General features: G+C 39.4%; 1 protein-coding gene across 4 annotated transcripts in view; it reads right to left on the bottom strand.

Annotated features, from left to right (window-relative positions):
• Positions 1-17,379, bottom strand: part of EXOC6B (exocyst complex component 6B) — a 738,950-nt gene that overhangs the window by 167,325 nt on the left and 554,246 nt on the right. For all 4 annotated transcript variants that reach the window (XM_023732748.1, XM_004369208.2, XM_023732740.1 and 1 more), the window contains one exon: positions 10,909-10,982. In XM_023732748.1, coding sequence (XP_023588516.1) covers positions 10,909-10,982 — 74 coding nt within the window. The remainder of the gene's footprint in view (positions 1-10,908; positions 10,983-17,379) is intronic.

Genomic DNA, 17,379 nt, shown 5'->3' with positions numbered 1-17,379 from the left:
GATTCTTGCAGCCTGTTAAATTTGTCATTATGCTCTTCTCTAATCTTTTTAATTTCCTCTATTGTGTGTTCTGCGTTTTGCTTAATTTCCTTCCTAATCTCTTGAAGGGTTCTGTGTATTAATGTTTTGTCTTCTGCCTCCGGTAATTCCAAGAAATTTTCCTTCTCTGGAAAATTTCTAGATTCCTTATTTTGGGAGCTTGCTGAAGCCATCATGGATTGCCTCTTTATTTGATTTGATATTGACCGTTGTCTCTGAGCCATCAATAAGTTATTTATTTATTTTATGTTTGGTTAATGTGTCCTAGCTTCTTGTTTTGTTTTGATATGCCCAAATAGGCTGCTCGTATGAGCTAGTTTGATTATTGGCACCTTTGAAGCTCTAATATCCTGTCACCAGGTGGTTAGATTTGTTACTAGGTATGTGACCTCAGGAGTCCACCCTCTCCTCCTGTATGGATTCAGCTCAGGTGCCCAGGTAGATAGCCACCAAGTGTGTGGTGTAGGCTCTCACTTACAATCCTAGACAGGCATGGGTGATTGGTGTAGGCACAGGCATATGGCTGCAGCAGGGGGACACACTCTGAGGAAGCCAGGTGGCTGATGGCTGCCCCCAAATGTCTGGGAGGAAGGCATGTCCCTGTTCCCTAGAGTGCGTAGATGGGTGGGTTTTGTAGCCAGACTATAAGCATCTAATGCTGTTGGATGTAAGGACTTGGGGGCACCTCTTATTCATGAGCCCCTATAGCAGGTGGCTAGGTGGCATGGGTGGAGTCACCAGTCCTCAGGCTCCTTATGTGGGTAAGTGAAGACCCTGCTTAATGGGCAGGGCAGTGTCAAATGTCAAGAACCTGCCACTTCACAGCTGAAAGAGTTCGAGTTCTGGTATATAGCCTGTTGTACTGCAGTAATGAGGGCCTATGCTGTTGATATGGGCCCACACAAGTCTACACAGGGGGAAAGGCACTCAACGTCTGTGGATCCCTTATGCCTGTGCATAGGCAAAGGAGCTGTGCCTACCCTGGGTTCCTGGCTTAGGGGAGCTGGTAGTTTACTTTTTCCCATTTGTTAATTTGTTCACTCTCCAAGGTAGGGAGAATGGCTCCAGGTGTGTGATGGATCCTATTTCCAGCCCAGGGGACTTGGCAATTGCTGAAGCTGGTCTGGGACCCAGTGCAGAGCAGGGAGCAGGGAAGTAAATGGGAGAAAGGTTTTTCCCTAAGGGGGGTATTTTTGATCCACGTGGTAGGCTGTACGCAATTACTTATCTTTCCCCGTATTGAGGGCTGCTTCTAACTGGTTCTGGGTGGCCGTGTGGACTCTCTGCGGCTGGGTCTCTCCTGGTGTGGAAAACACACCTCCCAAGCATGGCTGCTTGCCTCCCTCACTGCTCACTCCCAAGCTGATCAGGCCTGCAGGGCTCAGGCTCTTGCTGGTCAGGTCTGGCAACTCCTCCCTGCTTCCAAACTGTCTTTCCCTCCCCCTGCCACTCGGTCCGGTTCCTCAACTCTGCCTTTGATATTCACAGCTCCTAGGTTGCCATATTTAATCGCATTGCTTGTTTTTTCGTGTCTTTGTTGTTAGAGGGTCCACTGGAAGCGTCTGACTACTCCACCATCTTGGCCCTGCCTCCTCAGAAACTTTTTAAGCTGCAGGTTTGTGGGCATGTATATTGATGCTGTGTGTTCAAGGTAAGGGAAAAACCAGAGTTTCTGAGGCTTGGATTACTGGGAGAAGCAGAGAGTGGTAGAGGGCCTCAGGTTAGTCCAGGCAGCATGCTACCTCACAAATCAGCTAGGTCTTTTATGATTTGAGATCATAACCAATGCTATCTGTGAGCTAAGGCAGAAATTGCCAGGTGGCTCACTATACTATGCCTGTTAGCTCTTCACTTACGAGCTGAAATTGAATGGGGCCCTAGCCTCTGAACTGACAGACCTTACTATGAGGCTATCTAGAGTCATGCTGGCAGCATGCCCACATTAAAAGCTACAGTTATCCTACTGGAGCAAAGGGGTAAGAGGATTGTCACAGTCTAGACTTATACTTTTGGAAAAGGTCTTTCTAGTGCCTACTGGAAAGCATGTTCTATACTTTGGTGGAATCTCTAAGTGGCAGGGCCCTGCCTCCAGGGTGAAGTAGGAAGTGCTGGACAACTTTGTCAACCAAACTTTAGGTTAGATTCCTCATCTGACACAAGACTTTACCAATACGAGTTGACAGGTGAAAATGTATAATGTTTGCCAGGTGAGCCCATGAGTCAAAAGGCCAAGCCCATTGAGTTGTTCATGGGAAAATATATCAAAAACCTGTTGTTTTGTCTCCTGCTACTCTAAAGGACTTCTCCTAACAGTGGGACCTTCACCCACTGCTTGTCTTCACATCTACATAGTTTAAGGACCCTGACAGGGCCCAACTGCCTGTCATTTATGAGTCAGCATTTCAAGACACACAAATTGCCTAGAGGGAAGGGCCCTTAATGAGGCCCAGAGGCTACGTCTGTACTAAACACTATTGTACAAACAATCAAGTGTCTGGGGCCTACATTCCTGCTAAGTGGGTGTGCTTCCTCTCTGAGGACAACCAAAGCCCCTGAAAAATATATACTGGAATTTACCAGGACTCCCACCTTCCCTTTAAAGACCCCAAAGTTCTCTGTTTAAAGAATCAGTAAGGATTCTACCTCTTATAAGACTACTATGGTCTCTTTGTGGTTATCCTCTACTACCATTACTCACTTCTGCCCCTCTGATTACCAACCTCCTGGGACAACTCCATGAGGAGTTGAAGAAATTAGACCTCGAAGGTGCTTAAACTATATCCCTAGTGGGAGGGTAATGAAGAGAAAATGGTCTTCGAACATTCTGTGATGCCATTTGGCCTATTAAATGTCTGGGCATTTTCCTAGCACTTAAAAGACATCTTACATGATTTTGTATACCAAAGAGTTGTGCTTTCCTTGGATGTTATTTCATGAGAATACAGTCTGGAAAAAAATGGATTCTTTGTTAAATCAGAAAAGGCCCTGAGGCAGAATTCTAGAGCTCACTTCCACCGCACTTAAGAGGCTGGTATGATGTAAGACCAAGTATTAACAGTTCTAGAGTAGACTCTCCTCCAATCAACCAAGAACATTCAGCAAATACCAGAATTTGTTACATATTACTGGCAATTCCTTTCATAAATTTTCCGTGATGGTTCTACTTACTAATATCTCAAGCAAGGCAAGGAGATATATCTGGTTTACAGAAGCTGCTGCAGCATCCCAGTAGCTGAAGACCTTATTCGCCTTTGTTCCAACCCTTCTGTATGCTGACCCAGCCTTGGCTTATATGGTTGAGGCCAAAGACTCTAGCTCAATGGGATCTTATCTCAGAAATGTTCCTATTTTTATTTTTTACAGAACTAGGCCCAGATGTTAGCTCTTCCCTGCTTGGGAATAGGAATTGTTTGCTGTCTGAGCTTCTTTTGAGGTTGGAGCTATCACCCTGAAAGTTCCAGGTGTCCAGTGACAATCTGTCAAAACAACCTGGGCACCAGAAAACTCTGTTCCCAAAAGCCAAAGGACCACCTTTTGAAGCATTTCAAGTTGATCATCTTATTTATGCCAGACTGCCAAACCACAGCTAAAAGTTATTTCCTGAAAGCCTGTATATCAGTGTACAGATTTCCCAAGGTACTTGCCCTGGGAAATCTTGCCAGAAAACTCTGCAGCTGTCCCTAAAACTGACCCACACAGCATCATACAAAAAAAAAAAAGAAAATTAAAATCTAGATAAAATGACATTCCTCAAAATACCAGGGCTACCTGAAGAGAGAATCTTTGAAGAGCAGAATGTCAAAAAGACCTACTTTACAAGCATGGCTGGCAACTACAGAAGAATGTAAGCTCCATGAAGGTAGGAACCATGCTGTATTCACAGCACTATAACAGTGCTAAGCATAGCGTTGAATGAAAGAATGAATAATTCCTGCTCCTTCTTGTTGCTGTGTGCCATCAAGTTGATTCCGACTCACAGTGACCCTACAGGACAGAGTAGAACTGCCCCATAGGGTTTCCTGGGCTATAATCTTTATGGGAGCAGATCGTCAGGTCTTTTCTTCTGAGGAGCCACTGGGTGGGTTCTAACTGCAGGCCTTTCAGTTGGTTAGCAGCCGAGCACTTAACCATTCTGCCACCAGGCTCCTTAAGTTCCTGCTTAGGTAGGTCATATCCAAGTGCTAGCTATGCCTGTGTTAAGACATGGAATATAGTCTGCAGATACTGTTAGTGGCTCTGTATCAAAAAAGAGATCTATGTAGATGGTCTGATATATTACTACATCTTACATGCATCTGGGATATGGTAATTCTGGATTTCATTTCTGATCTGGCCTCTCCATATATACATGTTACTATATTGGGGTACAGATAATCTTTTCTAAAATAATGTGCTTTATGGCTTCCACCCTCACTATTCATATCAGTCATAATGATGACATCTTTCAATTCCATAAGTTATCAAGCTATTTGATTTCTGGCTCTGGTGCAAATGATTCTCAGTTGTACTAGTCTAGATCATACACAATCTAAAGGTCAAACAGAATATTTCAACTCAGCACTTGAGTATTTGAGCTACTCTGCTTCCTACTGACATTACCTGTCCACACACTTTACTACTAGAGGGGCCCCATATAACTCTCAATTTTCTTTCACAAAGAATATCTCTTTCATAAAAACTTTCCCCAAATATCTATTCCCACACATTCCTTCTTTCTCCACCATGACTCCTTGGCAACCGGACAGTTAATATTAGAAAAAACTACTGGCCACCCAAAAGGTACTCAAGTTACCTTCCAGCAGGTTAAGGACCAATATTAAAAAGTATATGTGGGAGATAGCTCTCTTCCTGTCAAATATAGACAGTCAGTTGTGGATGAAAAATAGAAGACTGACACCTCAGGCCTTTTAAGATGTGGACCTGCCCCCACCCACCTCTACCTCCTATCTCTTAGTTAGAGGGTAGTTTAGACTGGTTAGGGTGAAACATTATAAAAGAAATCCTATTGACTATATATCATTTTGATATGTGCTGTATCAGACAAAATCGGATTTGGATACAAACGGGCTTTCGATAGAAGTTAAAATACAAATGATTATTAAACAAAGTTAAGATTTTTCCATATAAACCAATAGCAGTCAAGCAAAAGGGGAATGTTCCTCTTATATAGTAAACTTCATTAGATTTAGGACAGGGAAAAAAGAAGGGCAAGAGATTTAATTCAAAACCAAAATCTGATTGAACAGGATTAAGACAGGATGGGAAACAGGAGGGGTGGTTCTACACAGTTAGCTTCTTGAGCTGTTCTCAGATTTCCCCACCTGGTATTGACTAACTGAAGGTACTGGTTTTATCACTACACCTCTAACAGAAATAACAACAGAATTTGTTCAACACCCCAAAAGAAATATACATTTATTTCTCTTGGGTTCTACTGTTGTTTTTAAGGCAGGTTAAATGTGTGCAATGGAAATGCACTGTGTTTACTTTAGACTGTAGGTTTAGAAATTGGGGAATAACTAGCCTAGTGGGAATGTCACTACCTCTATCTAAAAAAAGCCCTAGATATCTTGGGATGGCTTTGCTGCATAAGAGTTGTTGCCAACAAGCTCCATTCAGGAGATCTGATGCAATGTCACAACCTAGCTCATTCAGCTTTATAAAAACTTATGTATATTTGAAGTAGATAACAGTTGGGGCCAAGGAACAGAAAATCATGTGAAATTACTATAGAAAAGAACATCCAGAAACCTTTTCCTGTTAGTCAAACATACAGCTGTTTGTAATAAATAATGTAAAAAATTATCCAGGGAAGTTAAGATGGCTTTAAAATGAAAGTGAATAACAGAAATGTGAAATTTTTCAGGGTAGCCCTCAATAAGTAGTATTAGATGAGAAGAAGAATGGAACATATAAAGAGGCCCACGGGGAAGTTGAATAGCAAAAATAAGGAAGAAAGAAAAGAAATTAAGAAATGGGGGTTTAAAGAAATTAGCCAAAAACTAGGAGTCCCTGGGTGGTGCAAACAGTTAATGCAGTCAGCTGCTAACCAAAAGATTGAAGGTTTGAGTCCAACCAAAGGCACCTTGGAAGAAAGGCCTGGTGATTTACTTCTGAAAATCAGCCATTGAAAACCCTATGGAGCGCAGTTCTACTCTGACACACATGGGGTCACCAAGAGTCAGAATCTACTTGATAGTACTGGTATTTGCCTAGAACTTAAAGGGGGAAAAATAATCGAGATCCTTGTAAAACTAACACAGACACACTCCTATGTTTTTAAACAAAATTTAAATCTTCTATTTTCTATGCTTGAAATACCTTCTTCCCTCACCAATGTCTATCTTTCAGTTTAACTTTCTATTTTTTCCAACTACTCAGGCCTATAACTGCAAAGGCCTCTCCACTTTATAGCCTCTTTTCGCACTTAAAGATACAATCTGGTTCCTGATTTAATACTGAATAATTTTCTAATTGCATTGTTTATATATAAGTCTTTATCCCAACTAGAGTGTAAGTCAGAGTTTATTTCCCCATTCCTTGAATTTGGGTTGGCCTTGTGTTTACCTAGCTCTGGTCAATAGAATGTGGTAGAAGTAATGGTTTGCTAGTTCCAGGTATAGGCCTCAAGGGGTTTGTACATTTTGTCTTGCTCTCTTGGAACCCGGCCAAGATGTCATGTGAATAAGCCTGGGTTAAGCTGCTGGCAGATGAGAGATGGCATGGAGAACAGCAGATGGTATGCTGAGGCATCCTAGGTCAGCCAGTCCTCAGCCAATCTAGCAGCTTACATCATAGTATAAGTGAACTAGGTTGAACCTCGCCAAAATTGCTAACCCGCAAAATTTTGAACCAAATAAAAAATAGTACCTATTTAAAGTCAATTATTGTTTTGGGGTAATTTGTTGTGCAGCAAAAGCTGCTGAAATAATTGAAACATACACAATAACTTCATCCCCTCTAATGGAATACTTATCACAGCGTGCCTCATGTTAGAAACAAACATTTGCTGATCACCCCTCCACTCTTGGAGGGCAGAGACTGTATTATATTCATTTGTGTATTTCCATAGCACTTAGGTCATGCTTTGTATACAGCAGGCACTCAGAGATTGATAAAATAAACTGAAATGAAATTAACTGAAGTCTATATTCTGGTATTCATTAGCATTATACACTCAATGTTTAACTTGGGAAGAAACATACTAACCACAGTACTGTTGAAGAATCAACTACTGAGAACCCACTACTGGCCTTGTATTGCAAATTCCAATATGAACCATTAAAGGCTAGCGATTATTACTACCTGGAGTGCACATGCCACTTCAAGATAGCTAATAAATAAGCTCACAGGTTGTCCTTCTAAAGATTTAGCATTAACCCAAATTTGTATTTTGCTAGAATTTACATATATATTTGATATATAAGCACATGAAATTGTACTGCAATCCTACTTCCATGAACTCATAAATACAGAGAATAGAGAGTGTCAAAGAAGGAGATTTTGATTTTTACTGTCTAATTCACATTATTTTTTAAAAGCAGGTTTTCTAAACCCAGAAATCTGACAAATGAGATATGTATGTAAATGTACTTTAACTTTGAAGTGCTATACAAATGTAAAATATCATGAAAGCTTGTTCATTCAAAATGTCATCTCACTCTTTTCCTTAGGAATTAGAAAATTGAGAATAGACAGGACAGATGAGAAAGGATGAATAGTTTTACTATATGCATCTAATTTGCTTCCTAATCAAATTCTGTCTCTCTTAAATGACACTCTGCATTATATAGAGATGATTTTATTATTCCATGTTTGGAGTATTTTTTAAACTACTGTTCAGTTGATAGGGTCTGAAAAACACTCTCAAGCAAGAGAACATGAAATCATGATCAGAATGAACAGACTCATATACCAGTGAGGCAAACACATTCAATGACAGTAAGAAAATATCCGTGCTGCACTGCATGGGTGTGTATGCTATAACTTGCTTTAACTTTAGCTTCTTCCTCTAACTTCCACCATTCCTGTTTAATATGTTTATCTTTGACTTATAAAAGGCATAATGTTCAAATCAGTTAATAAGCTGGATTACTGAATCAGAACCTAAAAAAGGTTTACACAGGCTAGAATGATAAAATCTGTCTTGTTGTAACACGACTGAAGAAAAATGTAGACTAGTAAGAGTAACATGTCCAATTTTGGTCCATAAAAGTTAATCACTTAAGGACTAGATGGGGGATAGGTAATGATGCTACATGTGAAAAATACTCAATTATTAGCAGATAGGACACTCAATAAATCAGGAATAGAAAGCCTAGCCCCCACATTGGGAATGCATTAATAAAAATATGAAGAGTCAATAGATCAAAGTTAAACGGAGAAAGGTTTTAGCCAACTTAAGAAATAGCTTTCTAATAATCAGATTGTCCTAAGGTGGAACTTTTTGCTTTGGTTGCCCTGGGGCAGTGAGTTCTCCTCAAGGGGAATATTCAAGAACAGTATGGAGTACCATACAGGGATTCAAGCATCAAGCCAAAGGTTATAGACTACATGAGTTTAAGATTAGCCTTCAACCTTGAAATTTAATAATTCTATGTTAAGATTCTGGAGAGTATATGCAAAAGGACAGATATTCAAGAACACTTACTCATGTCTCATTTGAGATCAAGTTATCTCCTCTGGAAACTTATCCCCAGGCTTTCAATTTATAGTTTGAACATCTCTAGAGTTCAGAAGGAGTCTCCTTTCAAAAGGATACCCACTATAAATATGTTCTGAGAATATCTAAGATGAACTGCAAAGAGACAAATATTTTCAGCATAGGATATGGAAGAATTGTTTTTCTCACAATGATTCAATCTACTTGGAACCTCCTAATATTGAATTTGAGAGCCAGGTAAGTTTTTCAAATAATCTACCTTAGAAAAATTATGCCTTTGAGCTGTTTTAATAGTGACAGACATAAGTAGAAATTAGGTCACAGATTCAATAGGAAGAGGCATATTGTTTCATTATTAGTAAAATTTTGACATTTTTATTTCTATCGTTAAAACACCATTAAAGAAATCCTGGAAGCAAAAATGTAATAGAAAATAGGAACATAAGCATGAAGAACAGTGCTCACTGAGAGCTCACAAGTACTTGAGCATTCATTCCCCTGCTCAGATCCACCTTATTTTGGCTGTGCTTTCTAACTTACTCCCTGAGTTAACATTTTCTGTGAACACTAGATGTTTTCCATAGGGACCAAGACCACAAACTAGAGAGAATGACCACACTTCCTTCTCATGAATAATGAGAAGAGAAAAATTTTTTTCCTTGGATGTGTTACTCCAATGAAGCTCAATTTCTGCTTTCCAAGAAAAGCCAAATGGCTTAGAAGTTTCTGAAAAGAAAGAGAGGGGAAAAAATCCAACAGATACCAGCCCACAAAACCCTACAGCAAATTCTGAGTCTTTCAACCTTACGTCAATCAAAGGGTTAAAACCTGAATGTCTCAGCTGAGTTGCTGAATCCACAGGTGGGGTGTCTGAAGTGTGGGAAGAGATACTCAGTTCCATTTGTGACCATGCTGGGAAAGCCTTTATGTGTAGGAGAACCCACATCCCGGCCCCCAAATATTAAGTTGACACACGTTTCTCAGACGCGGCCTGAATCCTCAAACTTTGGCGGGTCTATAGAGACACAATTTTCTGTTTTCTGCTTAACAGGGCTTTCCAGAATTGTCATCAGATGACAGATTACACTGCCCATCCACAAGGATTCAGGGGTAGCTCAGGCCATCCATTATGGGTTAAAAGCTGTTCCAGCATGAATCGAGTCACAGTGGTAAGGAGACTATCGATACAAGGGGTCCTACAGCTTTAAGAAATACCCTGGGCATCTAAAAGTTTTCAGAATGCAAACTATGTCAGCTCTGAAAACAAGAGGCACTGCATCATTATGGCAGGAGAAACAAAGCAAGCCCCCTCTTTAAAACAGACAAAAAAAAAAAAAGATTGTTTTAGTAGTAGAGAAGCATCAGTCATTGAGTCTTACTTCATTCACACTTTCCATCCAATCCCATCCATCTTCAGAGTGAAGAGATGACAGAGTCTAGTTAACTCTCTCCCTCTTTGGGCCCCCGCCCATCCTGCTCCTCTATACCCAAATCACCAAGGCCTACCAATAAATCCATTTCAGTCTACAAGGAATAGCCCTAAGAACTGTTCTTTCTGTCAGATGGGCCTGCCAAAGCTCAGGTATGCCTAAATACCAGCTTTCATAACATCACTATAACAGGGCTGCCTGTCAGATTAGCATGACTTGGTCAGGCCTTTGCTAATCATCTTCATAAATGACCACTTAGTCACACTCATGGCTGACCACAAAAGAGGGGATGGGAAGACTTAAGGCAGCAAGAAAAAGTCAACAAGCCAAATCAACAAACTAGAATGTAAAATATTTCATTCTTCTTAAATGCTGCTACCTGCACTATCTGCCAACAAAAGTTCTCCATATAGGCAGTCTGCGTCAGTGCACCTGCTTAGCATTGGTTTGCTGTGTTATCTTTTTGCTGTGTCTGCAGAAGCCAACTATAGCACAATGGGTCACATCACTTGAGGGTCACTTGAGTCTCTCTACCCTCTGGGTCCCTCCTCCCACCCCCTGCCTTCCCCTCTACCCACAAAATCTTTAACTCCACCATTGCTAAGGATCCCAGATAGCTAAATAAAAGAGGTGGCCTCAAACACAGGGAAAACCCCTTAGGTCTCCAGTGTGAATCGCCAACGCCAATCCCCGCTCCCTCCCCTTTTCCTTAAGACCTGATGGTCTTCAGTCACACATCTTAAAAGAAAAACAAAAAACAAAAACACAAAGACTTACTTGTCTCAAGTCGATGAAGGCCAACTGCAGCGTGTCCTCCTGGAACCCAGGCACCGGGCCGGATCTGGCAAACTCTGTGGGAAAGAAAAGAGGATAAAAAGCGCCTTTAACTAACCATGGACAGGGAGATTGGCAGACGGATGACAGGGAAGACAAGAGAGGCTGGGGGAGAGGAGGACCAAGCTTCTAAGGAGTCATGTCTCTCTCCCTTCAGCTTCTTTGTTTGCCCTTCAAAATTCGTGTCATCAAAACACCATTAATTCCAGCGTCCTGACAGCAAGGAAACTGTACTAATTTGACCTGAAATTTATTCCCATGAGCCGCGCTGGGCTTCAGAGTATTTGTTTTGTGAATGGACAAACAACTTGCAAAGAAGAGGGAGGGGGGAGAGAGAAAAAAGTTTTTCGTCTCAACACAATAAAATCTTCAGCTGTGAAACTCTTTTCAGTTCCGAAAGCTATTTATATTTTAGATCGCTGAAGGAATTTTCTAATTTCACGCCTGTCACCTCATTCCTCAAGCATTTATCAAAAAATATTCCCTGCCACATCATTAATTATTCCCTCACTGATTATTTGTATTATCTCATGAGCACATTTTTGCCAACACACACACACACACACACCTCAGCAGCAGAGGCTGCACCAATCCAGCGCTTGGCTTTTGAGAAAAGGACTATTTGCAGATATGAAAAGACCCATCTGAATAAACCTCACTGCAAAAACTTGAGAACATTTGCACATGTCTGACCTTCTGGTGTATTCTTTGTCCTTGACTTCTATTCCACTCTCAAAAATTCTTTCCTCACTTCCCTCTACCCCAGTTTAGTCTTAGCTCAAAGAGACCATATGAACGTTATTTGCAATTTACAGCAATGCCTTGGGTGCATGCTCAGTTTATGGCTGTGGCTTCTACATCGTTAGCAAGAAGATAACTGCATAGGGCTATAGGGACAAATACTAGTAACAGTTACGAATGTCAAGTTTTATTGTCCCTGAGTCCTGCTTATTATGAAATCAAAAGGTCTTGTCTAAGCTTCCTACACACACACACACACACACACACACACACACACCAACACACATGCACACACAAGTAAATTAAAAATTTAGACAGCTACTATGTCTTCAGTTCTGTCTGTGAAGTCAAAGTGTGATGGACATTTAACATCAGTCTACTATTTACCTCAAAAGCAACTCAAGTGCCTTTCTGCTCAAAGCAAATATGAAAGAGTAATGTTTTCTTTCAACTATATTTTTTTCCAGGATTGAATTTAAGGGCTGGTATCATATTCTTCTTATGAAATTAAATAAAACCCATCAAGATATATGCATATATGCCTGGAAAATTACTTCCAACAACTAATAGCTGGATAGATTCAAATGATGATCTGTGAATAGTTATTAAAGACAATGATAGGAATTTCTGCTATTTAAAAATGTTTTCCATCTTGAGCTTCTTAGACATAAAGGGTTTTAGTAAAGTCCTTGCAACACTTAAAAATAACATTAACAACTTTGATTGTAGGGATTATGGGAATATTATGTGAAATGAAGTTTCAAAACAATTCATTAAATTAGTTAAAACATAGCAAAACTATATTAATCAACTGTGCACAAAATATTATTTTAGACATTTCAAATAAAAATGGCTATCAGAAATGGAAGAAGATAAACTATACAGCATGATTAGCAGCAGTTAAGTTTGTATCTGCTTTGACAGGAAAATTCAAATGCCATTTTAAAATTAATTCTATCATATGTAAAGCCCAGGTGGTTAAAGCTTTAAAAGAATAAAATTTTAAAACAGTGCGGATACTTTATGAAGGCCATGTTAATAGAAAGCTTGATATAATCCACTCTTCATATCTTATAATAGCCATTATCAGTGATAACCTCATATACAGGATTTGCTCTATTTTCCTATACTATCCTCCTGTCAAAACTAGTTCTCTGAATTATAGCTACAGCTACTCTTTTTGACAGCATGGACTGTCAGGTGATCAACTTAAATAAGCTTCCCATGCCTGATGGTTTCACCCAAAGTTGGTAGGTTATCACTATTGCTCCCCCATGACTCAGGTTATGCTGCATCATTTGAAGCTGTGTTTCCATGTGCTTTTATTTATTACGTCCTCTTTGTTGGTAGAACCCTACCTGAGTCAAAATGCAGCAACTATCAAGGTGTTCTGCTGCCCTACATATGTCCAACTCAAGAGAATTACCTGGTGATACACAGCTGGAATGCTTGGGAGCTGGCTGCACATTCTTGAATTTCATTATTGGGCATGCTCCCTGGGACTAATAGATGATGCTGATGAAACCACTCAGGAATCTGGATGTGATGCATATTTAGTTTTCAGAGTCTCATTTTATAGACCTCATTTTTATGACATACTGAATCTACCAGGTTCCCAAAGGATATGGTGGCCTTTTGGATTGATTTTCCCTTTTATAAATCAGGGAATCAATGAATGACAATTGCATCAAGGTATGACAAAGATATAAATTTTCAGGTACAGTTTATAGAATGTCTAATTACTATATATTCAACTTCGTATTTATATTTTTTCTCATTGCTTTACGTACATAATTATTATCTTCCCATGTAGACAGTAGGATTAAGGACCATATCACAGAACCTAACAAATATTCAAAATAGTAGATGTTCAACAAATATTTGTGTTTTAATTAAATGTGTTACACAAATAGCAAGATTCACTAACTGCATATACTCTTTACCATTAATGAGTTAAGGGGCTTGTAATCTGAGTATCAATAAGCAGGCTTTAGGGAATTCATGAGTTCCCTAAAATTGGGAATAGCCTTTGTGGCCATAAAAATCAGAGCTTGAGCCCCTGCTCTCCACTTCCTAGCTCTATGGCCTTTGGCAAATTACTTAATCTCCTTATGTTTCAATGTCTTTATCTAAAAAATGAGGATAATAATTAACGGTGCATTCCTAAAAGTGCTGCTATGAGGATTCAATAAAATAGCACATGTAAAGCAGTTGGCTAAGTACTTGGCATATCATAACTGATTAGCATTATAATTAGTATTTTGTGTGAATATGTATTTTTCTGGGAAGAAGGTTCATAGCTTTCACTGAATTCTCAGAGAGTCTGTGACCCAACAACTAACCAACAAAAGTTAAGAAACACTCTTCTATATACAGAACAAAACATCAGAAGAAATTCGGCTACCATTCAGTGATGAGTTAGCGAACTGGCATTGTAAATTTATTTGTAGGCCAAATACGTGAGTGCTTCACTTAAAGGAAGCTGATATGACTAGTTACCCGTGTATTACCAGCACATTAATTTTTGTTGGTATTACAAAAAAAAAAAAAATTCAATAAAGGCATAAGATAGATCTTCTGTAACTTTGTGACTCAGTATACCCTTAAAAATATGATTGTTCTTCTAAGACTCAGTTTTTTAAATATAAAAATTGTGAATATCATGACAAAGTGTGAATATTTAGAAATAAGATGAAATTTTGTATACAGCCAGATTTCAACTATATAAAACACAATATGCAAAGAAAACATGACAATAAACATTCACTTCATAATGTTAACTGAAGCTACTACAGAGGTAAGATTTTGAGTGTTCTTTTTCCTTCTTTGTATTTTATAAAATTTTAAAATGAGTATGTATCACTATTATAATCAGAGAAAAGGAAACAGAAGAACAAACACAAAACTGTTTACTAGTGCTGATTTAGTAGCACTTTCTCTAGTTACCAGGGATATAACTTGTCCAAGATTTAGCATTATAGGCTACAGGGATTGGTCTGCACTCTCAAATTTTCAGATGCTGCTTGATAGAGAGGAGAAAAGCGGCACATGGGAAGGGGGCAAGAGGTCCCCAGTCTGCTGTAATACACTGATGCGCATGTAAATTGATTATATGTTGCAGTGCAATGGGTTTCTCTTATATATGGCCTTTCTGGCCCAGAGTTTGTAATTCTGCCAAAAATGACTGATTGAGCTGCAGTCTACCCTGTGATTGATCTATTTTACTAAGCTTTCAGGGATTGGTTGGTTACTTGTCAGAAAGGTGGTATGTAAAGCCATTCAACAGGACTGGGTAATCTGTGGTTAACAGGGATTGGTTTGTTCATGGGAGGGCCATTCTTTGACACTGACAAGGAGTTTGCCTATATAAATGGCCAACCCCATAGAGGTTTTTAGGAGAAAGGAGGAAGGAACCTCAACACCAAGAAGAGCCTAGAGTGGAGCGGTTTGGACCTGAGGTTCCTGCACAGGCAACCTCCTGAAAGAGCTGTAATATGGGTCAAGGGTTGTAACAATGAAGACAGCAAGAGGCCTGGAAGGGGCTCTGCAGCAGACCAGTGGCTGAGAGGGCCTACATGGCTTAGAGTAGGCCTGAGAGAGCTGAGCAGATTGTTACACTGGCTGTGAGCTGGGCCAGTTAGTGGCAAAGAGAAACTACGGCAGAGAGGCCCGAATGGTAAGAGAACTGTCTACAGTTCTTGATGAAGAACTGCACTGGTTTGCAGCATTTTTGCTCCAGGAACTATACTGTGAGAAAGCTGTCCTGCTATGAACTGCATCCTGTATCCCGAGTTGTATCTTGTTACTTCCAAGTTGATCCTGACCCTGAGTTGTATCCTGTTACTTCTAAATTGTATCCTATTCTGAGTTTTCTCCTGAGTTGTACCCCAATAAACTACTTAACTGTAAGTACAGTTCATGAGTTCTGTGAGGCATTGCAGCAAATTACCAAATTCAACAGGGGAAAGAAGAGTGCTGAGGGGAGGGGGAGTGGCTACTGACAAATGATGGACTGGCATAGCAGCTTAGAGAAACTGGAAATCTGGGATAAGTTTAACTCTGACTCAGGAACCAGTTTTGTGTTGATTCTTATTCATGAAATTATTCATTTATATGTACACACAAGAAGCCTCCCTTTACAGTCATCAGTGAAAATCTTCCTTCTTTTGGCATCATCAAATGAGTAAATAAGTAGTTGTGGCTAAGTGGAACCAATGGACAGATGGAGCACAATGGACAAGACTCTGGATTCCAAGATCTATAGTAGGTTTACAGTCTTTAAGTGGCCTAAACCTGCACCAAAGTTTCCAAAACTGGCAGTTCTGCAGTGTGGCCTCACTACCAGTAAGGATATCAAGGTGTTTATTTCACTAACATAGAACCAAGTTCTACCTCTGACTATCACATCTCGCTTGGGGACTGAGTCAAAGTTCCAGTGAGGGTGGCAAGAAGGCTTCCTCTTAGAAAATATGATCAGGTTAGTAGAGCCCCTGACCAGCACCGACCCATCCTGCAGAGGTCTTGGCTCTTCCCAGCAGCTCTACCCTGCCTTTGTCCAATAATGGGATGGAGTCTCAGAGTTTGAACTAGTATCAGGGCCTGACTCCACGATACAATTTTCAAATGTGCAAAATAGTTTAGTGAGAAAACTGCCAACTCGTTGCTGACTCACTTAAATTTATAAAGAAAATATTTTCATTAAAAAAAAAGATATACAAAGTTATAGGAAGAAAGGTGTGCTGTAAGTTAAAGTATAAGAGGTGAAAAAAATTACAAGTAAACTCATTTTACTCACCAAACAGCCAATAGCACCTTACATTTTCATATACACTTAAATTTATGAGACATGGTAATCATTTTTAAAAACAATATTAATTTCTCAAAAACATGCTGTAAGTTTACATTTTTAATAATCCTCACATTATAATGCAATAAAGTTACCAGAGGGGAAAAATAGAAATTTCACTCATTGGAAAATTCTTTCTAGACTTCTTGAAGATTGCTCTTAAAATTAAACTAACTCACTTAGGAGAGTAAATAATAAAGATTACAAAAGAAACTTTAAAAATTATCCATTACATTCACATTTGGCTGAAGAAAACAAAGTACACATTTCATAAAGAGAATAGAATGCTAAGTTAGAATAAAATGGTAGAGTCAATATTAGATGGGGCTTTAAGAGGTCAAAACAACTGCATTAGTCTGTAATCTGTGCATCTAGGTAGGATATTTGAAAGTTTCTCAAAAGCAGGCTATGAGAAACAGAATCTACAACTAATTCTTCTAAATCTTTGCAAATTGTCCATAGAACAAGAACAATTTCCAAAGGAAGACAAGAAACTAGGTAAAATATATTTCAGAAAAGCAAAACTAGTGCAATGTATGGCAAATGCGTAAAACAGCAATTGTTGGAGGAAAATATAGTTTTTTTAAATAAGAGGAGAGTGAAAAGACAATCTACAAACTTTTAATGAGAGGTCCCTATCTAAAATCACTATACTATTGCTCCCAGTGAACTTCCAGTATCATCTGCCCTCATTGCATGGATCAGAGGTTTGGTATTTGCCAAAAATTCAGGTAAGAAAGAAAACTCAGAGCCCCAGAGCTTAAAGTATGTTGGGTACTTGTTTATATCTTAAGATCATGTTGGGTCACATGTGGTTTTTGTGGGAT

Source organism: Trichechus manatus, unplaced genomic scaffold (genome assembly GCF_000243295.1).
Source record: "Trichechus manatus latirostris isolate Lorelei unplaced genomic scaffold, TriManLat1.0 scaffold00004, whole genome shotgun sequence".
NCBI lineage: Eukaryota > Metazoa > Chordata > Mammalia > Sirenia > Trichechidae > Trichechus > Trichechus manatus.
Note: the sequence above shows the minus strand (reverse complement) of the source record. Positions and strands in the feature narration are given on the sequence as shown.